At 42.9% G+C, this 24,744-nt stretch overlaps 1 protein-coding gene across 4 annotated transcripts in view; it reads right to left on the reverse strand.

Annotated features, from left to right (window-relative positions):
• The window catches only part of RARB (retinoic acid receptor beta), a gene marked incomplete at its 5' end in the record, with an annotated part of 192,737 nt that overhangs the window by 36,548 nt on the left and 131,445 nt on the right, over positions 1-24,744 (reverse strand). For all 4 annotated transcript variants that reach the window (XM_084260403.1, XM_084260402.1, XM_084260401.1 and 1 more), the window contains one exon: positions 8,666-8,807. In XM_084260403.1, the coding sequence (XP_084116529.1) occupies positions 8,666-8,807 (142 nt within the window). The remainder of the gene's footprint in view (positions 1-8,665; positions 8,808-24,744) is intronic.

Here is a 24,744-nt window from a genome sequence, read left to right on the forward strand (position 1 = left end):
ACATTTCTCCATCCTTCAGATTCAACATCCCAAAATAAAAAAAAATAATAAAAGCTTTCAAAGGGAGAAAAAAGAGAGCAGAGAAGCCACAAGGTGCCAGTATAGAAAGCACAACCCGCATGGTGCAACGGCAATTAGGAGAAAGAGATGCATCAAAGATGCCCCGTGCCCCCGAACAAGAAAATGATCCGAATGAGGAATATGAAGCAGTGAACTGAGTGCATAAAGGAAGAATGGAAGCTCTGAAACAAAGCTTTTGAGGTCATGGGATTGGGGTCTCAGCAGTTATGTCTGCATGACCAAGCAAGCGTGGCCTCAGCCCTGTGCATCAGAGCACATGGACCAGGCAGGGACAGGCTACCTCCAGACTTCCCATCAGCCCCGACAGCAGCACTATCCAGCACAGCACGAGGCAGAAAGGACTATCCAGGGTTTTGCTGGTTGTGAAACCCCTTGGGATACTAAACTCAGGAAGAGGCAAAGGCTACACCTGCAATGGCAACACAAATACATAGAGCCAGTGTCTTTATACATACAATCTGGAATATAGCTGTGAATCACAGAGTCATCGCATGGTTTGGGTTGGAATGGACCTTAACCATCATTAAGTTCCAACCCCCCTGCCATGGGCAGGGACACCTCTCACTAGACCAGGCTGCTCAGGCCCCAACTCCTCTGCATGCCTCAAAACCCAAGTGCGGGACAAGAAATACCAGAAAAAGGCCACAGAAATGATCAGATTTGTCTTGAGAAGTGGTTTAGTAAGAAATATCTGCCCAGAATGCCTTTTACTGGGAAACTGATTGAAGAAAGCCAAAGGGGTTTTTTAGGAACATCAGAAATGTTCCTAAAAAGATGAAAAAATGTGAAGTTATTATGCCTGTGTCAGTGCCACTTTACTGTCCTCATGGAAGAGCTGGAGCTCTGGAGGAGGTTGGCATGTGGCTGGACCACCACGTAAACCTGAGGCAGGCATGATCCTCTCCATGGGCTCTGACGAAATGTGCTCCCTTAAAATAAGAAAGGGTTCAAGCAAGTCTGAGGACTCTGCTAAAGCCACTGAAGAGTAACACATACATCTCTGGGGTGTGCTGCAGATCTAAGCAGAAATTAGACTGTACAAGCATTACAGATTTCACTGGCTCTAGTCAACTCTGAGGTTCACATATACTGAAAGAGAAGTTACTTGTATGAGGACTTTGTGCCTTTCAGATGAATTCCTTCCACAGGACAAGCTCAAGAGGCGTTCAGGAAGTCTGCTAAGATCCAATTGCTATAATATCCATTTTTCTTAAAGCCCATCTCTTCAGACCATGGTTGGTTACCCCGGTACAAACGATTAACAAAGCCACTTTGGAAGCGTCGCAACTTTAATAAAACACCTTGTTAAGCAAAAACCTAAGAAAAGCACACACCCACAGTAAGAAAAGCACACATCTACAGTCACCAAGGTCTAGGACTGATACATACAGACAAAGGCTGCAGAGAGCACACAAGCCCTGGTAACTTCTGCCAGGATCCGTGTTGTCATAGAGACAGCAGAGAGCGATGAAAAGTTCACCACGGTAGCTATACCTTGGTGAATAAGTCTTAATGTAACTTCCAGCTGAGGACATGTAATCAATCTCTGTATGAGCTTATTGAAGGAATTCCCTTTATGCTTACTCAGTCCTCCAGAGTCCAAAATGAGGAAAAAGGTTTTGAAATATATATATTTTACAACTTTTAAAGGCAAGCCAAGGCCTAGTGCTTCTTTGGGATGGGGGGGAGGGATAATTATTTATTTTGAAAAAGAAATTATGTAAAACATTAAAAACATGACAAAGGTATTAAATTTTTAAAAATTAATTAAACAGTACAGAATGAGTAATTCAAAAGTAGGCTGGCAAGACTGGCCATATGCAACAGTGTCTCACTCTTCCCCAGACACTTCTCCCTCATGGACGTGGCCAAAGCCCTGGCATCTCACTTCTGCTCTTCTCCCTTTAGGTTCAAACACCTCATTCCCTTTTACACTGCAAAACTCTGGACCTTCCCTGCTCTCTCTTCCCTTCCTGTGCCTTTCCCCCAGCATTTCCCTTCCATCTCCATACCCAGTGGCATTTGACCTCTGGTTTATCTTCCTGGGGTGGGGGGCAGGGATCAGCAGCACCCCCTGACCCTCTGGAGTCCACGCTCTGGGCTCAGTCCCACCACTTGGGAGGTACGGGATGCTGAAGCCAACAATAAGCAGCACAGAAATGGTGCCAGGGGTTGTTTACTGGCCAGGGCCTTCAATTCTTAGTTTACACAATTATGGGTTTTCTATGCAAGAAAGGGTAAAAAATAAAATATATAATGTGCAGCACTAGTGTGTTATGGTTTAAAGTTACAGCTCTTCGCATAACACCTGAAAGGCAACCAACAGAAGGGAAGAGAAAACCTTAGGACCCTATTCATACTTTTCGCTAACATTTTAGGATATAAAGATCAGACTAATTACCAAAGAGTCTTGAGTTGAGCAGGGTTCACTAATCACGCTCCGCTTGAGGAATTAGGAGGGAATTTACTTAGCTGCATCATGAAAGGTGCCAATAAATTGTTCAGCTGGAGAGTTAACATAATAGAAAAAATCATTTTTTATGTTATTTTCTTTAGCAGTTTATTAATTGCTGCCTGAAATACTTTTCTGAAACACAACGAGCTGCAAATGAATTCATGGGCTATTAATCTGCTGTACATGGCACTGGAGGGAAAGCTCATTAGGTGAGTTGATGCAATTACTGCTATTACATAACCATCTTCACAGAACATAGAGTAAATTATGAATAATAACATTCAATCTAAGTTGCTCCTTTAAACATTAACGCTGGCAAGTGAAAGCTATGCAAAATCAGGGGGAATGGCTACGGCACAAAAGAGGCCGACCCTGAAAGGAGAAATGAAAAGCAGATTCGCTGCTTTGAAGACCACCAAACCGATGCAAAAAGCAAGAGATGTTTGTTTAACCATGGGAAACAATGGGCAACAAGTCGAACTCGGTTCTCTACAAGAGAATTTTAATTGTATATAAATAATTTACAGCCATCCAGCGTAACAAAGTGCGCATTATCTCTGGCAGAGGACCGACCGACACTAGAGCACTGTGTTTTATGTAGCAGGAGAAGCCTTGGTGTGGGCTTTGCTCTCCTGTTAGAACATCTCCCCAGCAGCGACACTGAGTGTTTGGCATCAACTTTTTTTAAAGTTTCCAGTTTCTCAGTCTGGAAAAAAAATAAACAAAAGTGCTCCTATCCGATCAGGAGCAAAACCCAAGTCCAACCCAACCTTAAAGAACAAGATGAAAACAACTGTGATCGGCATGATCTGCTTGGGCAGAGTTTCCCCAGTACCTACATAATCAAATTCTTAATTTCACTGGTATTTTCGCAGTTTGCACCTTTCACCCTCAAAGCACTTAGGATAGAAGCCTCTGTAAGAAGACTCATCGTTCTCACCTCTCAAAATAGGAAAACTAGCCTAATCATAGAATCATTGGGATTGGAAGGGACCTCGAGAGAACATCGGGTCCACCCCCCTGCCAAAGCAGCTCCCTAGCTCATATTGCACAGACAGGCGTCCAGATGGGTCTTGAATATCTCTAGATATGGAGACTCCACCACCTCCCTGGGCAGCCTGTCCCAGTGCTCTGTCACCCTCACTGTGTAAAAGTTCTTCCACATGTTGGTGCAGAACTTCCTATCCTCTAATATGCAGCCATCGCCCCTTGTCCTGTCTCATCAGCTTGCAGCTCTGAGAGGGGAATTGGTCCCAGAACTGAATTTGGGGTTTTGTGGTTTCCGCTCTGATCTCTAGCTGGTGCCTCTGGAGAAAGCGCGCCGCGTCAGGAGCCAGCAGGCAAGGCAACCAGGCTGGAATTTTTGAGAAAGCCCCCAGCCACCCTGTGGTATTTAGGCATCTAGATAAAAATCTAGCCCGTAGCAAAGCAGAAGCAGTTCTTAAACCCAGTTCTTTCTGCCGTAGTTCTGACGAACAGCATCTAAACAACGATTTCATGCCAATTAATTCACTTCAAAATTACATCAGGGGAATCTGCAATGAATTTCTCTAATCCAACTACGCAGACTAGCCCTCTCTTTAGCCACTCACTGGAGGTGGAACTGTGCCTCACTAAGGAGTCCGAAGGACAATGAAACAGAAATATAAAATAAAAAATACAAACATGACAGTTCTTCAAATTGATGCCTCCTGCTTGCCAATTTAAACCCGAATTCAAATAAGTAAATCAATTCTTTCTCTTGTTCAGCAGCAGAATGTAATCATATGTTCTGAGAAGCATGAACATTTAAATATTAAAAGACTTTGAAGTCTGGGACAAAGAGTAACAGACATTTCCGTGCAAGTTCAAGAAAAACCCCAAACACGGAGCACAAAAACTGGATTCTCTCCACTTCACGGTAATTCCCCTGCACTCCCTCCCTTCCTCCTTCCCTCCCTCCAGGGAGGTTAATTGTAAGCAGATTTACAAATCTGAACATTGCTTCAGTGCACCAAAGCAATCTGGAACAATAATTCTGTCCCTTTATAAACATAATTTTGCTCAATCAGAGCTCACTTCAGACAAGGTTTATGCCAGTGTGGAGGGTTTCTCTGCATCGCACCCCGGTACATGGGGTGGGCATGTGCCTGAGGGAGACCCTACAAATTATCAAACACACTGACAGCCCTTGCAGCCTGCAAATTTTGAAAAAGAGGGAGGGTGGATGTGGAAGAGCTTCTGGGCTGAGCCAAGCAGAAGGCAGCTCTGTCTTCTTCCCCACTGTACCCTGCAATAAGCCCAGTTTAGGTTTTCTTTAAGCCCAGGCTTCCTCTTACAAAGAGTATGTTCCAGCATCCCTCATGAAAGAGCCCATTATTGCTGGCGAGTTTTGCCCAGCTTCCCGCGTGTTCCCTTAATTGCGGGAGGCAGCGCCGTACGCGTGACCCCTCGCCAGCTCCCGAGGACCCAGGTCCGTGCAGCCAGGCAACAGTGTGCTTCTTGCAGACACCTGGGGTCAGGCCAAGGATGGTGCTTCAACATCAGCTTAGAGATCACGTAATAGAAGGGCAAAGGTTAGTTTCCTAAGGCTCTCCATCACATAATGAGCCACTGTCAGCCTCAGTAGCCTTCTCACTTCAGCAGCAGGAGAAAACAAAAAAATAAACCCGAACCCCTGTGTGATGACCATTTGTCTCTGCATCTTAATTAAAAAAATTAACAGGCTAGAAGAGTAAGGAGGATAGAAATGGTTTGGAGCCGGGATCAGAGTCTCAGCTGCACCTAGACACTCTCAGGTCCAAACCCCAAACCTGATGGTGTTGGAAGGGCTGGCTCCAGGCTGTTACACCCAGAGCTGCAGCTCTCCAGGTTGCAGGGACACAAACAGTTTCTGAAGGAGAGGTGAAAGACAGCAGGGCTTTATTTCAAGCTGTGTTTTGCCCTGTTGTAGGACGATAACAGAGTCATCACTAAGTCGTTTCCCCTCACACCCTTTGTCTTGTCTATCTGAGCACAAAGTTTTTGCAAGAGGGACTGCACAATGAAAGACAGTCCCTTCACCGGTGGCATCCAGTTTCACCGGGTCTTGCAGATACTATCACAAGGCAAATAGCTCCACTCCTGCCCCGGAGGCAGTCTCGTTATTGACCTCCCTTGATCAGATCTGGGGACTAACATGGGGTGGAAGATAACTTTTTTCCCCCTGCAGGAACAAAACAACCTATAAAGAAATGCAAATTCGGTGCATTCCTTCATCATCTCACTTCATTCTCTAAAACAAGATAAAAGCATACAAGAAATGGTCAGTAACCCCTTCCAAAACACTGCTTCCATCCTTAAAACCTTACTTATCACATGGGCTAGGCGGCCAGTTCTTATCTCACCTCTGAGGTTCCTGTATAACTCTCATCAAACTCAAAAGGAGTTGCATATGCAAGTACTTTTGTGTGCCCTTTCCAGGCAGAGCAAATAAACACCAGACTGGAGGGTTTCAGCACAGATTACTCTGTATACTGAAATTCTGCATTTACTCCTCCTCAGCTCCTGGGAACAGACCTTGGGGTTCCTACTTGCAGCTGCCCACCACGACTACTTTGTCCATTGGGAATCAGTTTGAGCATTGTAGGCTTGTTTCCCTATGAGATTCCTCTGATACTGTTTTCTATCCTTTGTTCCTTGCTTTCACGTTACAAGGTAACAGAACTGTAAGAAGACAGAGAAACAAAATGTGAATAAGGCACTGGGGAAAAAGAAAAACCTCAATCTGGTAAGAAAAAGCCAGCTGACAAATGTGCCTTTGTTTACATAAACTTCTGAAGAAATGAAGTTGAGACCTGGAGACCTGTATGAAAGAAGGTCAGATAAGAAAAGAGTTTTTCAAATCCCTTAAGAGATGAAAAGCTCCTGTTTATGAAAGGATAACGTGGCGTAGCTTCAGACATAGTTCTTAAACCCAAAAGACAAGACACACTGCATTCAAACTGATGACATTTAAAATAATTTCTCTATTCCTTTGCAAATGTCTTTTACAGAAACACAGCCAGAGGACATCCCTCACTTCTCCCCAGTATCCTCCGTTCCCCCTCCAACCTGCTATCCCCCCTTTCAGTGTCTGTAGTGGTTTGAGATGAAGGCAACTGCCAAAGGGCAATTTTTACTCAGTTCACCCTAGGAAACAGGCAGAGCAAAACCTTAATTCTTGCTAGTAAAGCTCCAGCTACCCTTTGGGAGAAAAGAATCCAACAGCCTAAAAGGCAGTAAGTCTTTACACATTACCCTAAGTAACTTTGGTTAACATGTTGGAAATACTGCTGGCATTTCCAAAACATACTCTGAGGTGACGTTACAGCATTTAATAAGATTACTACTTCACGTCAGCACTAAAATCCTTAAGAATTCAAGATCAACAAGCCATCAGGTGAGAAAAGTGGGGTGTTTTTTCTTCTCTTCCAAACTGCGTCATACTGTTTTTTATCAAGGAAAAAAAGCTTAATGTGCAGTCAAATACTTATCAATAAAATCCTTCTCATTCAATCTTACATCTTTGTGCATCTCTGTATATAGCCTACCTTCTCCTTCATTCCTATCATGGTCTCCACTCCAGTAAATCTATACCTAAGTACAGACAAGTGCACTTCAGACAGACAAGAAAACCAGAAAACCCAAGGACAGTGAAATCACGGAAATCCCAAGAGCTCCTTCCTCCCTCCCCAGTGGCTTGACATTTGACGTTGGCCCTTTTCAATAACCACAATCTCAGATTGCCATGAAAAAGAGTTGGAAACACTGCAAAGTGGTCGCAAAGATGTATCTGTTTCTTTCTCTGCTCCTCAACACTCCTCCTTGGAGAGGAATGAGAAGTAGGATGCAACCAGGAGGGATCAGTTGGGATCTCTTCATCTCCTGTCCAAGTGTAGTGATGGCAACTACTGTGAAACGCCACACAACTCAGAAAGAGAAAAACTAGTGGATGAGAAGTAGTTTAAGTCACAGTTCCATTCTAAATATCTCATCAGTGTCAACGTTTTTGTCCTCTTGTCTTAAAGTCTCTCCAAGGAACTCCTGTGCAGAAATTAAAAAGTGGTGTTGGGCAATTTTTCCTCAACTCTCATGCACACACTGCAAACTTTTGTAGCCTTTATTACTGGAATTGACCTACTGAAATCAGGAGCATTGCTGATAAAGGTAAAAACCCTCAACAATCAAACAAATCACTATGCCAAAGACTTTTTTTGTTACTGCAATCACTCCAATCAAAAATGAAAAAGCTTCAGAAGCATTACCCCACAGGGATTTAAGAATGGGCTTTCAGCTAAATTTTCATGCTTGACAGGGATATCAATAAACTGGGAAAAGAGAAAAAAAACAGTTGAAAATATTTAGGTAGAAATCTGTGAATTTAAAGGGCAAACCCAAGATTTCTAGAAAAGGAGGGAGAGGAAAATCCTTTGGGTTTTTGGTGCACTTGGCAGAACTTTTACATAGTCAGATTTATGGGCTTTGCAGGTTTAGAAGAGGATTTGCCAGCTTGTTTCACCTTTCAGAGAGGCTTGAACCAGTAAGAACAGGAGACTTCAGGCCATCGTTCTGTCAGTTTTGCAAACTGGCACAAACTGGCGCTACCGCCAGAAGAAGGAAGGACCTCTGGCAAAAGCACCCGCGCTGCCGCGAGGGAGACAGTGTGAGGCTGAGGAAGGCTGCTGCCTGCTGCATAAGCCCTCCTGAAATAACAGCCCAGCAAAGCCACGAGGGGATATGCAGGGCAGAGGAAGGACTGAAACGGAGATTAAGAAGCCAAGTGCTGTTCCGCCTTACACCCCTGTCCCAAGAAGGCATTTCTAGGGTGGATGGGAGAGCATCCCAAACCCTCTGGGTTTGTTCTTTCAGAATACCTGGTGAAATTACCCATCTGGGTGTTCTTAGCACCCACACAGGGTGGGCACGCTGCTGCTCTGTAAGTTCCTAACTGAGGGCATTCTCAGGCGTTCATAGAGGTCTGAAGTTGGGTACAAAATTCCTGCTCCTCTCTGTGCACATGAAAGCCGACACTGTCTTCAATCGCATAATTGCATAATATTTTTCTCCCTTGGTACTGCCATGTACATGTAGGATATGACAAATAGTAAATTGTTTCTGAAGATGACTTACATTCTTTGGACATTCCCACTTCAAAGCACTTCTGTAGTCTGCAGTACTGGCAGCGATTTCTGGTAACTTTATTGATAACACAGTTTTTATCTCTGTGACATGTGTAAACCATGTTCTTCTGGATACTCCTGCGGAAAAAGCCCTGAAATCAAGACAAAAAAAGAAATCAAATAAACTTCTGAGCTTCCCATAACCCTTAGACACAGGCACTAACATTGCTTTAAAACAAGAAAATAAATTTAAAGTTATGGCTGGAGTATGGCATCTTTAAAGACATGGTCTCCTTATAATTTAGTACTGTTTCTTGCAACATAAGACTCATCTCTTAAATAAAAACTAATTAAATACTGCAACCTAAGGCCAAAATAAACAAAACTAGAACTTGTAAGAGCATTCAGGAAATGAAGTCCTAGATTTTACATAAAAAAAGCTCAAATAAAAATGGTTGGGGCTTATGGATGGAGAAATGAGTTGGGTAAACAACAGCCTTCCTTATAGACCCACTTGGAAGTCAACCCCCCACCCAACAACCGACAGCCTCTCTCAGCCTAAAAGTCAGGGCTATTTTGGTTATGGCAGAGATTGCCTAGATTGAAGGCTGTAGGTAAAAAGCAAAATAATTTGAAACCCAGGTCTCTCAACTGCTGGAACTCCTACAACAGTTAATGAGGCTTCTGCAGGTGGAAATATTCCAGCATCAGGTTATGGAGTTGTGAACTTGTAAAAGTTGCCAGTTCCCGCTTTTTTTTTTTCTTATTCGGATACAGCTGTGAAAATAATCAAGTAATTACAATGATCTTGAACAGAAATTAAAGACAACTAGAGTCTGGTTTGTACTTAGGTAACATTTGACTCGATTCCTCCTTCAGCAAGTAAAAGAAAGAAAAACAGCCATAAATGGTAAAATTAGCTGGCACGGAAAAAAGGCAAACCCCAAGCTGATTTCTTTATCTGCACTAAAAAACAAGCTTTAGATAATATCATACAATAATGAATTAAAAAAACAGGGGGAAAAAAAAAGAGGATTACTTTAAGTATTTTAGAGCTGAACTCACAGATACTCAACTGAAGTATTCCTGCACCAGACATTTGGAAATTTGACAGCACTATTTAACCTTCTCACTCAGATTTTGAAAATCGTTTCAGCAAGCACCAGGGTCAAATTTCAGTCAGCATCGTAACATCATGGAAGAGCAGCTAGCAATTTTCTGTTTGTTGGGAGAGCTTGGGAGGTTAAAACTCTTCAACCAGCTAACACCCTACAGGGAAGCGGTAAACTTGGTGCTGCTGGCGATTGCTCTGTGCCCACACCGCGTTCGTCTCGAGATGCAATCACAGCTCAAAAGCCAAAAAGCTCCTATCCTTCAGCGTTAGCTGGGAGAGTTTCTGGCCATATGATCAGGGAGTGGTAGGGCAGGCACAGTCAGTAAGGGCTGGTCATAAATTCCTTGCACACCCAACATGCTATAGATGCTAATGTTATGAAAATACCTCAAATTCACTCACAACTGAAAAATGCCTCCTTAATCACGTAACCCCTGGCAATAATTTTCTGCAGCTCTTGCACAGGCAAGTCTCATCCTGAGGTTAGATCCTCTGATTTAGAAGATACTTAATGCTACCATCAAAGAGGTAAATAAAAACTCTTCACTACTTTCTTTTCCTTAAGCTACTGGTCACAGAAGAAGAGTTTAAAGCTATTTGTTTAGACAATTAAAACCTTTTAAGTTATCAGTAACATTGCTCTTTTATATTCCACACTACCACTGCTTGGATCTCTGCAATGGAAAGTACAGCGAGTGTGCATACCATTTGTTTACTTGCCAAGGAGAAAATTTATGATGATATTCACTTACAATTTTCTTGCTTTGATAGCCCCCTAATTGTGATGCCCAGCTCTGCAGTAATTGCTGATGATGCAATTAGAACAGGGAGGAGTCTATGGCATCTATTTTGGTTCAATTCACCAGAGAGAATGCGTGAGCTGTGCTGGTGCTAGGGTTTATTTTGTTACTACTTTTTAGTTAGGAAGAGGTAGGGTAAACCAAGACTGGTAGCTTCCCCTGCAGCCATGCCAGCTTAATCCAGTGCTCCATGTAATGTAACACCCCCAGCCACCAATGGAGTGGTGGCCAGCCACCAGCCTGACTGGGCAGGAAACAAAATGGCCCAAATGAACCAAAACGACCCTCTCGTGCAGCCACTATCTCACCATGCTGAACAACCGAAGTCATTAAAAAACCCCAAAAGACAGCTCCCACACCCTCCCCTCTGCCTGCAGATGCTTTGGGGCAGATGCTGCCATGCATCCATGCTCATGGGACTTCTGGTTTACTGACACAGGTACCACGCGAAACAAAATATGAGCTTCAAAAGTGTCACCCAATACATGGAAAAGAGGAAACTGCCTCCTCCAAATATACCCATACTTCACCAAAATATAGCCAGCAGCTGACAGTACCCACTGACTGATCACTTATTCCCAAATTTAGATGCAGGTTCTGCATCCTTTTAACCTAGGGTTTAATTGCAGCCCATCAGGAAGGAAAGTAGAAGTGTCTCAGTCCTTACTTGACCACACAGCCCAACAGCCTGACTGATGGGTGATCAGGTGATCCAGCTTCTGCAGACATCAAGTATAATAAAGCTTTCATGAACTCATTTACTAATAAAAAAAGATGAAAAAGTAAAGAAGAACAAACTCAGAAAAAGGAGAAATCCGGGTCAAAATGAAGACTGTTGTTTCTTCAAGAGCCATCCTAGTTTCCCCAGGCAATGTCCTAAACAGTGAAAGCTATAAAGGGGATATTAATTGTGGAAACTTAAAAGGTGGTTTGTGAAACAACAGCCCTGCACTTGTATTTGATTTTCTTCCTGGAGTTACTCATGAAACTAAAAGAAAAGTTAACTTGTTTATGTGAAATACTCAAGTGACAAAAGGTATAATGTGGTCCTGCTCAAAACTAAGGACCTGTTTCTCTAGAGCATGTTAGTGCCCACTCCCCAACTAACTCTTCCCTAAGGCAACACCGGGATGCTACTTCCACCAAGGTTTGTGGCAAGCTCAATTTAAAACCTGAGCAATATGACACCAAAAAGATTTGATTTTTAAATTTTCCTCTGGACAGAGACTGAGAAAACAGACCAGATTCTCAATATGTATTTTTTTCCGTTGTGTACAAGCCCCAAACCGAAGTCATCACTGGGGAAGAGGGACAGGAGTTCAAAGCACCAGTGGGTGAGGAGCGTTGGCTGGGCGCTGGGGCTCCGTTTCCCCAGCCGCCTCTGTGAGCCTGGCACCCTGCAGCCCCAAATTTTGATTGGCACTGCAGCCAGGGCCCCGCTCAGAATCATTTCCTAAACTTGACACTGGGCCAAAAAAGCCCAGAGAGCATCCTGTCTATTGCTCTGGGGGGGGTTGGACCTCACCTGCTTTGGTTACCTGCAGATCTGCAGCGAGAGGAAACCCTGCAGGACACGGGGCCAGGCAGAGCAGGCGCTTGCTGCCCGATTAAACAGAAAAGCACATTTAAACCATTTCAAGGCTGGGTTCCAGATGACACAGGTATAACACACTGGCCTGTTCACTAAAAATAGCAAAATTAGAAGCAAGCCCAAGTTTTCCTCCAAGTGCTTTTTGTCAAATGATTTCCATCTGATCTCACAACCCCACGAGTTTCTTCAAAAACCAAGAAAATCTGATCATGACCTAACTTTCAGAAGTTGTCAGAAACTTCAGAGACAGCAAACCACCACTGTTTACACATTAATAAACTCACATCACCCACCAGCTCTTGGAAAACAAAGTTACTAGCTACTGTAATGCATTCACCTCAAAAGGAGCCTGTTTGGTTGAACATTTACATGAGCAATTTTTGATGCAAATATTTTAGCATCCTCTCCAAATTAATACTCTGTGACAGGAGATGAGATACTCCTGTACCAAAACCAAGCACAAATGATTCTTTGTAATTTAAAATGCCTTATAAATATAAAAAAGCCACATTCTGTGCGACATAAAGTGTTACTGTCATACATAATTGTTTTCAATAGCACCTACAAAGTACTTGAATTTAAAGTAGAATAAGCTACTGAAGACCTATCAGGAGAAGTGATTCGCTCTAATATTCCTTTTATCCATGACTTTTGAAAGGAACAGGGATCTTGTGTTTTTTATTCTAGCGAAGACAAACAAAGCTTTGCAGAAGTCACACTCTGAATTAATTCCATCCTCGGGAGCTGCTTTTATCAGCATCCTTTTCACAAAGCATTTTGGACAAACGTTTCAATTTTTAATCTCATCTTCTCTGCGCACCACACCACACCACGCTCCTCCCAGGCCCACCAATCTTGTTATCTTAATGGATGACAGATAGAGTATCACTCTGACCATGCCACATTAGGCATCCTCATTTACGGAGTGCAAGGAAAAAATGCTGAGTATAAATTATTCAGAAACTATTGTATCAGCGTGTGTTCTCCGAGCATCCACCACTGGCAGAGCAGACAGATTATTTTTCACTTTTAATTGTGTTGATATCCTATCTGCTGCACTGAGAGCAGAGTGTGATATGTGAAACCCTATGCATCAAGCAGCAAATAAACCCAGTTTACCAGGTCTATTGCTTAGAACTAAATAACCTGTTTAGCCAATGTAACTTCAACACAATGCCAAAATGCCCCACCTCATCTCAGAGAATATTAACTATTTCAGGAATGTTTTGAGTGCCATTATGCCGCTGGTTATCTGAATACAAAGGAGCTCATTAAGGGTGAGCCCTCAAAATAACTCCAAGTGATTAAGCTTATGAAGTCTTACCAAATTATTAGCATGAACTGCCACCCCTACGTATCTGATAGGAAACCTCCACAACTCCCTCTCCTTCACTGCCCAGTTGATTTTGGCAAGTCAGATGATTCAGAGCTCAAGTTATGCACATCGCATGAAGACATGGATCATTTGAACTCAACAACGTCTTAAAAATATTTTGCCAGCATAGGGCATGCCAAATCTTATTTGCAGATGTAGTGGGCTTACAAGTTAAAAACTTGCACTGCAAGCCAGGGACAGGGTAATCAGTAGAGAAGGGCTATTGCGAGCTCAATCTGTTTGAACAGCCTGCTTGGTTCATCTGGTTCAGCTTTGATTACCCCCAAATACAGGCAGCCAGCTATGACTCCTGCAGACTGAGAGGCCATTCTTTAGTAAATCTGCAAAATAAGCTTCTGACTGAAGTGTATTGCTACTTTATCGTAAAAGAAACAAAGGACTAGGAAGGACTTTTCTATGGTACAGTTTATCAGTCATTTATAAACTCTGACTGAGCTTTGAAGGGAAAGATAAAACCAGGCAACAACTGAGAAGAAAATCCATCCCAGAAACCTCTGCCAATGGCTTTATTCTGAAATAAGGGCTGTACAAACATGTAACTTTTTTACAAAACAAATCCATTAGTTATGCATAGCCTCTTTCATCATTCAAATTACCCTCTGTCCTAGCTAACCCTGCAGAATATACTTTGGCAAGGTAAAGACCCCATTCCTGCTCTCTCTGGAGTATCAAGAGAGACACTTAAGGTATCTCTCAACAACGAGATCTGCACAAAACTACTTTGCTCTGTGTCCAGGGAATTGCCCAGGTACATTCATGATTTGAATGTGCTTTGCAGTATTTTTAATACAGGTGGCAGCAGCTAATGAACAAAAAAAACCTTCCTCACAAAGTCCTGGTAGGATCAGTGGTCACATTAGGGCAGAGATACACAATTTTTAGTTGTTAGCCAGAGGTATTTGCTCTGAAAGGCCTTGATAACATGCAATCCCACAACTGAAGATGCATAGAAAGGCTTATAAAGGATGTTAAAGTCCCAATGTACGCTGTTAAGCAATTCGGTATAGCATAAAAGGCAGAGTAAAATGGCTTCAGCCAGAACATGAGACCCAACAAGGAACGAAAGCTGCCAAAGCAGCTATCTGAAAGGAAGCTAAAATGAGCATATTCCCAGTTGCACAGCACTTTTCCGGGATGTCTGCACTGTCTATCACGCTTTGGAAGTCACGGCTTGCAGAATAAACAAATTAATTGTCTGACATTGTGGCTGGAAACCACCGCCGGCACAAAATGGAAGCAGCTACAACAATAAGGAGAGGAAGGCTCGCTGCCAGGAAGCACGGAAATTGTGCTGATGATGTATGTCAGGGCAGGACAGGCAGATCTTTGCAAAAACAAACGAATAAATGCTGTTAAATGTCAATAGCTTGTAGACAGCACCTAGAGATGCCAGCTGCCTGGTAGAGGAGGGGCTGAGCACCAGCCCGCCCTGGAAAGTGCTCTGGGTTTCTCTGTCGTTGCTCTTATTCCCAGAGGAAATTCATCCACATTTCATCTCATCTAGCCCTTTCTCCTACTTCTTAAAAATAAAAAAAAAACCAGGCCCAGAGGACAGGCCGATGAGGAAGGTGTCACCCTTCCCTAAGCTACCAACATGGGGATGGTCATCTGGAACCGCAAAACACTCTCCAGCAAAGACAAAGCAGGCCATACTTGATAAATCCTAACAGCTTCTAAGGTGAAAAACTCTTGTGGGCCTCAGAGGGCAAGAAAACCCCCCAATTCTGACGACAATTCTGGTAACAGGAAGTTATTCATGGGGCTACTAACGCTCATTAGCCATTAGCCACTGGTGTGGCTGGAAACACCCCATTTTTCATGGCACTTCATGCCAACACATGTTCTGATTCCACAAACCGTGGCCTAACATTAAAACCATGTCCCAAAACATGGGCTTTATTCTTCTTTTTTCTTTCTGGGGAGTATGAAACACTTCTGCTGGTCAGCTGGCATAGAGGCAACTTCTGACAAAGCAGAAGAGATGAGTTCAGTCGGCTGCAAATCCACAGCAGCCAGATTTCTCCAGTGAGGGTACCACAGCAGCCCTAACACTACACACACAGATTTCTCCACAACTTTGATTTTCACTGAACTCCTGACCTTTTTAGCAAATATGTCAAAGTTTCCAGACAGAACAGCCATCACCTTGAAACAATATGCGAGGGGAAAAGAATGGCTGAGGTTTTCTGCTTCTCCACTTCAGTAATTTAAACAGAGAGGAAGGCACTGGTGTGCTCTTCCATCTGCTATCTTCAAATTAAAAAAAAAAAAAAGAAAAAAAGACATGAGATGTATACAATTAAAAAGTTACAGTTAACTTCCTTCCAGTAATGTCTGTAGGATGATTTTTGGCCTGCTAGGAAACTCCAGATGGGAAGAGTAATGAATATAATTTAATACAAATAACAGGAGATCAAAGAAACGCTTTTCTGAGTTGCAGCACACTGAGTTGTTTCACACAGTTTAATGTAGAAATCAGGAATTAACAATTGCATTTTGCAATTTTTTTATATTTTTTGTTTATGCAAATCAACTCCCTTTAACCTAATTTGTGGAGGACCAGACCTATAACCCAATAAAACCGTAAAGATGTCACTAGGATGGCCATGCAACTGGCTAGCACTTACCCAAAAGGCTATGTGTTGTTAACTGCTCATTGCTTTTTTCCTCTCTTCCCCTTCAGTGCCTCAGGATTTATACCACCAATTAAGACAATAACGAGTGCCCCTGGTTGACCTCCCAGGAGCAAGAATTAATTATGCGCAGTATTTCTTCGTAAAGAATGACACTTTTCCAAACCATTTATGTAGCTGCTCTCTTGCATGGAAGCACAGTATCAGGAAAGACTTTCCAAATTGTTATTCCCCCAAATGCATGACTAATTTTGGTTTGCACTCTTAATTTGGGTGTCCGTTTTTATTCACTGGGCTTTTGAGTGGTTGGAGCAAGGGGACCATCTTCCAAGGACAATGTCATAATTTCACTAGACATACAATCATAGAAACATTTTGGTTGGAAAAGATCCTTAAGATCAAGTCTAACCATTAACCCAGCACTGCCAAGGCCACCACTAAAACACGTCTCTAAGCACCACATCTATAAGTCTTTTAAATCCCTCCAGGGATGGTGACTCAACCACTTCTCTGGGCAGCCTGTTCCAGTGCTTGACAACTCTTTTGGTGGAGAAATTTTCCTGAACATCCACTTTAAATCTCCTCTGGCAGAACTTGAGGCCATCTCCTTTTGTCCTATCACTTGTTATTTGGGAGAAGACCAGCTACAACCTCCTGTCAGGCAGTTGCAGATACAAGTGATTGTTTTGCACAGAGCTAGCAAGGACAGACAGTAAGCAACAGCTACTCTGACAAAATAGTCTACCTCCTAGTAAAAACAAACAAAAAAATCCCTGCCAAGCTACACCCAGGCAGTGACACGCAGATGCCTGCAGCAGGCAGGACAAGGAAAAGATTCATGTTAGCTATGCAATTACTATGCTGCAATTACTTGTAGTAGTCTCTCAAATTAGCCTCTCCATTTAGCTGCTGGCAGAGATGGAAACGTGAAGAGGAAAGGGCAAGCTCAAACACAAACCTATGGGAGAAAGGAGGTATGTGCATGCTCCAAGATAATGCCCCACATAGGCAGGCTTTGCACCCTCCTCCTCCCTCCCAGCCCTCACCACAAAGGCTTGCAGAGCTCCTGCACATATTTGGCAGCAGTTACTTATCAGAAGAGGCAGGGGACTTGCATTAATTGTCAGCCAATACAGAAATCCCTGCATTTCGGCACCATCTGAAGTTTATAAGCCCACTATAGTTTCTAACCCACTATCAGCTCAGCTGAAATACTAATAATGCAAACTATGCCACAAGTATTTATACATTCCTGAAAGCTGGCTGAAGGGCAATTCCCCTTGCTCTAGCAGAGAGACTGCAGTTTGTGTGCACAGCTAGCTGTCCCCTGCTCCCTCCCCAGCCAACACAGTGCAGTGCCCCAGCTTGAGCCTGGCCGGCCGGGTGAGTGCTCACCCAGCACCCACCTTCCAGGATAGCTGGCTCTGGCTATGCCACAGCTTGGGTTCCCATGTATCTTCAAGACCCAGCACATTTCTGTTCTCTTTGTCTGACCTGGGAGCAGTTTTAAAATGTGCCTGATCCACAACAGTGAAGAAATTTCTGAGGAGGGTTGAAATGACGTATTAAAACAATGCAAAAAACAACCCAAAAATATTCAGATGAAATAACCTGACATAGACATGCCAAAATAAACCAGATGTCTTGAGCATTATGCTTCCTGGTATGTTTTTCAGGCGTTCATCTGAATGGCTCATCAACACACGTTCATTATCTCCCCACATTTATTTCTTTTTCCTCTTAGTTTTGACAGTCAGTCTCTAAACAAATATGTTGTGTCAGATCTCTTGAAACCTGCAAGTAGTATCTTGCACTTACTATTTTATTCTACACTCTTATTCCCCCTCGTTCAGTGACAAAGAAACTCTAATACAGAGCTACACAGTAAAACCTTGTAAAATGTAGAGCTGAGTGAAACTCGGATGCCTGGAAACTAGAAAACAGAGTTCAAGTAAACACCCAGAAATATGCAAGTCTGGCTCTCTAGACCTGGCAGTAGTCAAGGAAAATTACCTTTCCACACTGCAGCTGAAACTCATTACTGAAGGCGACAGCAGAGGGATGAGTTGGAGCGGGACCAGCTTGGCAAACCCACCATTTCTGAGTAAGATGGTGGCCATACCGCTCTGCTCGGTTCCTGCACACAGTCAAAGTACACGCGGTCAAATCGGTCTCAACACCACAGAAGTGCAGGCGGAGAAAGGTGGGTGAGAGGTGGACTGTGGCAGCGCCAGGGAGTAGCAGCTGCAGAAAGAACCAGAGGAATGGAGGCACTGGTTCCTCTGAGCAATAAGGACTCTCAAGGTAACACCAATCAGAGATACACACCAGTACAAATACTGATGCACATCACGCTGAGATGCTGTCAAAGCATCACAGCTTACAAGACACAGGCAGTGCCACCTCCACCCTGCCCAGTGCTGGCCACCACTGTTCACTCAGTCACGCTGTAGGGAAGCTAGGGAGAGAGCCCAGGACTGGGCAACTCTGACTACGAGAAAACATGACCTTTCAGAGAGGAGTGAATGAACTGGGGCTGATTAATCTAACACAGGAAAATCTTAGCGAGATGTTTTCCTGTTTTCTCCCTCCCCTGCCAGACTTTAATCAATGGCCAGATTCAGGCACAGAGCTCATATAATCACAAGACGATCATTCTTTCAGTTTACGAAAATCACATGGACTTGGGGTAAGATAAAAGGTCTTTTTAGTTAGCTCATCCATTTGGCTCCTGGGTGCTGTGCTTGCGTGTCTCCTGTTCACCTAACACTCCCCATTTCCTTTCGATGAAATACATAATTTTCACTTTTGTTTCTGCACATGTGTGCATCAGTACAGACAAATGTGGACTGGTTAAGACCATTTGCTGCAAAATCTGAACAGTGCCTTGATCCCCCAACCCACGCCCACCCTCCAAAAAAAGGTTAAAAAAAAGGTAAAAAATGGGTACCGCTCATTAATTTCAAAAATTATGGACAGCAGAGCTTTCTCTGAAATGCTCTGCTTAAATCTCCCTAAATGTGGAGCACTGCCACTCTTTTGGACCAGCAGAAAGCATGCGAGGGTCACAGTGCACTCGTGAAGCGTATTTATCATAGGTGCACAGGGCTCCAAAGCAAGGCAAGCACCCCAGAGATGCTGGTTCTTTCCTGTTGGGAAGATTTATCTGGAGAGCAGCCAGCCGGGACACTCACAGGAGGAGTGAACAGTAGCCCATCGGAGTGGCTCCTCCAGAGCTATAAATCTCTGCCTTCCCTGCTAAGGGTCTGGAAGGAGGGAGAGGGAACCAGCCACAGCGACAGTAATGAGTGCCATTAAATTGTCACTTTTAAAGAAACTCTAAAATGGGAACAAACTTGCTCCATCAGTATTTGATCTATCTCCCTGCAGCCAGGCGACAGCAGACCCTGCTCAGCGGCAGTGGCTGGGGGCTGCTGGCTCTCCCCTCCTGCACTGGAAGGGTCCCCAGCAGTCACGGAGGTTTGCTATGGCTGGAGTTTCCTATCCTGCATTTGCAACCAACCACATCTACCCTTTTGGCACTATCTGTGACTGCCAACTTGCCTTGTGATTTCTGTACCAATTATTCTAGAACAAGGATCCAGAAACAGTCTACCTTCTCCCCTTTAAATGTAGTTATTACGACACAGCTTTTATTGCACAGTAACTTTTTCCATTAAAATATATTAAATGAGAAATCTTAAGCATGGCCATGTAAATCTCAGCTGTCTCCAGAATTGAGCTGTGGAAATTGTGAAGACTCCTGCATATTATCAAATGGAAAAATGATTTATAAGTAGGGACCTTGAGTATTTCACAGACTGGCAGCTGCAGCAGTGTACCAATTAAACAGTTACTGCACCAAATTACCCAAACTACCAATTACAGAATAGGATGCACGGCTACAAGAAGTTTTTATAGGTGGAGCACCAAGCTTCCCAGATGTTACACCTAGAGGTGTCTCATGTATTCCAGGGGAAGTTTCTCTGAAGTAATCAGAGCAATGTAAAATAGGAAGAAGGACCCAAGTACAACCTTTACACAGAACTCAAGAAACAACAAATTCATAATTAAAGACTACAGCAAAATCCAGATACGAAGAGGGGAAGACAGACACACAGGTATAATCTTAACTTTGGCAGTTCCTGATTGTTTCAATGGCTACTCAAAAATTGAAGTTTTATTTAGTAAGGTGTTTGGTTTTGCTTGGGGGTGAGGTGGGTGGAGAGAAGAATAATAATAAAGAAGTTGGAGCAAGAATTTGTAAAGCTAACTGTGTTGGAAATACCAAATACTGGAAAATTATGTCCAATTATCTTTCCTGCCATAAGACAAGACTGAAATTTCATGAAGGGCAGCTCTGCAAAGCTAAACAGCTCTAGGAGCCATGCTGCCAATTCAATCGCACTCTGTTTCCAGAAGAAGCTAAAGAAAATACCCCTTTAGGAAACTTCCTCAAAGGAACACTTCATTGACTGTTTGCAGGTCAGTCAGTAAGTGCAGAGAGCAAGGGAAGGTCACTTTCCAAGGCCAGTCCAAAGTATATCTGCAAAGTGGGAAGCTGACTGCTTACCAACTGGGTGATGGTTTACAATAACCAGAAAATATAGATAGGTGTATCTTACAAAATGAAATTCAAATTAAGGAGCAGCCACAGAACATCTGAATAACTACTTGACAAGTAAGTGAACAGAATTAGATAACAGATAATCCCATTTTGCACGTTTATGAAAACCCTTCATTCTAAATTTTCTTCTGTAAGATGTGCCAATCAGAAAGGCTTTAAAGTGTAAATGCAAACTACAATATAAAAAGATGCTTAGAGCAAGCAGAACAGCGGCCCCCACCATTTCACCAGCACCGAAGTCACCACTCAGCTAGAACCACACTCGGCAAACTATTCTACTCTCCCTGCTTCTCCCAGGGAAACCAACGTACTTTCTTGTGGGGTCCGGGAAGCTAACCTAAATTTAAATTCAAAAGATCAACTGCTTGTATATCCTTCTTTATCGATGTCTCATTAACCAGTTTATTTTTAAAAAGTTTCAGGTAGAAAATGAAAGCTGGTCTGTTGTAATTTCACACGTCTGTAACTGCTGTTCAGTAACCATAAATAAATATGGCAGAGTATAAAAAAAAAGGTAGGCTATTACTGTTAATAGAAAATCTCCGGAGTATTTCATTTCTGAGACATTTGCTCAGATATCTGTATTTCCTTAGCTGCTGAATTACCTCTGCAAACAATACTTTCAAAGATAATGTTACAAAATGTTGTATTAAACAGGGTGGAAGCTGTGCCTTTTCCTACACTGCAGCAACTGCCTGAGTGTGCACAGGACAGCCTGTACTCCGCACGTACAATTAAAGGCCACATGCGGTCCTTAAACTAATGGAGAGCTATGAAATAGATTGCTAAGATGAGAACAAAATGAAAGGGTTTTCCCCCTCTCCAGTGAAGAAAATTGATAAAGTAAAATCCATTAGAGCCCACTCAGAGGAAAATAAAAACACACTCCACATCCACTGCATGTGAACCGGGGGACTTCTCAGCAGGCAGGCCTACCAGCTGCAATCGCAGCCCACCTGCTTCTGGCACCTCTGGTCAGTAGGCCGTGACGTGATTTGCATAGACAGCACTTTTACACCTACGTATAATTTACTTAATTCCCTCGAAGCTGTTACAAACCATGCTGATCAGGTGTGAACCTCAGCTCTCTAAGCCATCTGCTAATAGGCCGCAACAGCAACGGGCAGGTGAAAGTTGGATAGAAATGTGACAAACACGTCTACAAGGACTCTTCAGTACCTACCTTGGTGTGAGAAACCACGATTCAGCTCCAATAACAACAGGGACATACACATGAGAATTTGAAGTTTCTTCTTTTTATGGTATGTATTCTCAGGTATAGAAAGGAAGAGACACTGCCAGAAGAGTAGGACTCAAGAATTTTAGTTTAATAGTAATAATGGAAAAACTGTAGCTACTATGGACTTTTTATTTGCCAAAGACCCTGAAAAGATATGCAAGGTCAGCAGGCATGAAGGTTACATCTATATTAGGAAATGCTCTTGGGGACGTTCATGGGCACTGTGCTGGCTGACGTATGATGGGAAAGTCCACATCTACATGAGTTAACTCCTGCAGCCTCTGAAACAAGAGGGCTGCATCCAAGTCCGTTAGGGAAGATGGCCGCATGCAAGAGAAGCGCCAGTTAGTACACCCAGACACCTTCCAGGTACACACAGTGCAGCGAAGCAGTGCCCCAAAATGCAGCTGGTCACTGATGCACCATAGTTTAAGAGTCTGATGGTGCTGTTCTTTCTAGAGAAAGATTTCACTGATGGTGTTGGGAAAAGGTAGTGCAAGGCTTATTCCAAACAATTATATGTCACTGTTTGACAGCTTATGCTAAATAAGAGTGGTTTTCAGTTCCTGTTTCCACAGACATTAAGCCCTTGTGCTAACAAATAACTGGAGCAGCCTGACAAGCACGGTTAGAAGGTAGTTTGGGATAATCTCTGCACTTTCATGGCATCACTGCCAGAAGCAAATTAAAATAATTAGCAAAAAGGACAATTCTTGCAGCTTAAGATGAAGCTCTGTTCTGCGACTGAGGGCAATAGGCAGGATAAGTGGAAGATGAGCTGTAGATGTACGCAATATACCCTCCACCAGACACTGCCGCTCTTTGTCCCTGTCTGCGCCAGAAGCCCAGTGCCGGGAAGCACCAAAGGTAGAACCCACAGCTTGGGCCCAAAGCACTGGAAATCAAATATGGCATCTTAACGCACAACATGATCTTAATTTTTATTATCTGCCATGGTTGGAGATTTATTTTTTCCCCTTCATTTCACGTGATTCACACAACACAGAAAAGAGATCTTAAAATACATGGCAACCCCAATTTTTTGTTCTGATCCCTTCTATTTCAGAATTTTTACTTGCTCTCAGTAGACTTCCAATAAATAAATGCTTCTCCATCCTTAAAAAGAATGGATTCAATTACAAACAAAGAGAAAAATTAATTAACAACTTGCTCAAATGCAGGCACCAGCTTTCCAAAGTGCATTTTGCTTTCCTGTTTTTGGTTATTTAAAAAATTAAATCTCCAAGACAGCATTAAAACAAGCAGGTCTCCTCTGATAGTTTGAAATATATAAAACCTCCAGGTTTTCATTACCACATTTAGATCAGTTGCAACTAATTTAGTGTCTGTCTGCATACAGCACCGCTTTCTGCAAACGAAAAAGCGCTCGCAGTTTAAGATCAGATGATATTAATACCACGCAGAAATGGATCTCAAAATACATTTTTCACCTTATAAGAAATGATTGTGGATTTAGCTGAAACTACAGGCAATTTTCCATGATTTGAGGAATTTTTCACAGCTGTGCATGAACGGCAGCATGCATCTCTACCACTGGCACTGTCACTTACTAACACAGCTTAAATGGAGACGAATACAGCTTGATCATTCAAGCTGATCTATATTTTTCTTTGAACCAATAGAAGCTTTGAAAATTGCATTGCTGCAAAAAATATTGGGGTTTTTTTTTCCTGATACAAATCATGGTGTGCACATTATTTTCAACTTTACATTTCTTAATTTTTGTTTCAGGTGGAGGGGATTAAAATGTGCCAGGATAAAATAGAGAGGTTTATTTAGCTACTTTACTTTTATTTCTTAGTGTTAGGTAACTGAGAAAACTCTATGTCTGGATACTTAATTCCCTACATAAATACAGGCTTAAATATAGTTACATTACAGCTAGAAGCTGAGTGTGCAAGAGTGGTGTTATCAAAAAGAACTGCTGTAAAAGATTCCTCTATGATCCCAAAACTGCCAAAGAAAATGCAAATCTGCCCTCACATGATGTAAGAGGCATTACTGAAAGGAAAAGGCACCTGTCCTGAAGGACACTGATCCATAAAGGGAATTCTGCGATGACAATCTCTAAAACATTTTAGACCACTCATCAACATTTCTTGCAGAGCAAAGCATAATATCCTGGCCATCAAACTTCAAATAAATAAATAAAATCAGGACCAGTTCTACTCTCTGTCGGTGGCATTTTGTAAATTTGCTGCTGACCAATGCTCATCATGGATTCATTTCCTGAAATGGGGTAATCTAAACCCCCTTGGTGTCTAGAGGGACGTAACTACAGGGGATATCATGGGGAAAAGTCACACAGCTGTGCTTTGGGCACCTAACCCTATGGCGCATGGGGACAGGCTGCTCTGGAGGGTGACCCAGCATAGATCTACTTTAGATGCTCTGAATCAGACGTCAGAGATGCTCTTCTGTCTCCACTGCCTGCAGAAAGGGACCAACCTTTGAAGTTAGGTAACTAATTTTGGGCTTCGTGTTGAGTGGTAGGACTGCCTCCCACTGCATCTATAAGCAAGGAAGATAAAGATGTAACAGAATGACAGCTTTTTCTCCCGAGCTCAACAATCACACGAATCAGCAAATCTGAAGAAAGCAAGAATTATTTCTTTTTTTTTTCCTTCCTATGCCTACCTTATCTTTTTTGTGGGAGTCAGTCCGAGA

This window comes from Gallinula chloropus (genome assembly GCF_964237585.1).
Source record: "Gallinula chloropus genome assembly, chromosome: 2".
NCBI classification, from domain to species: domain Eukaryota; kingdom Metazoa; phylum Chordata; class Aves; order Gruiformes; family Rallidae; genus Gallinula; species Gallinula chloropus.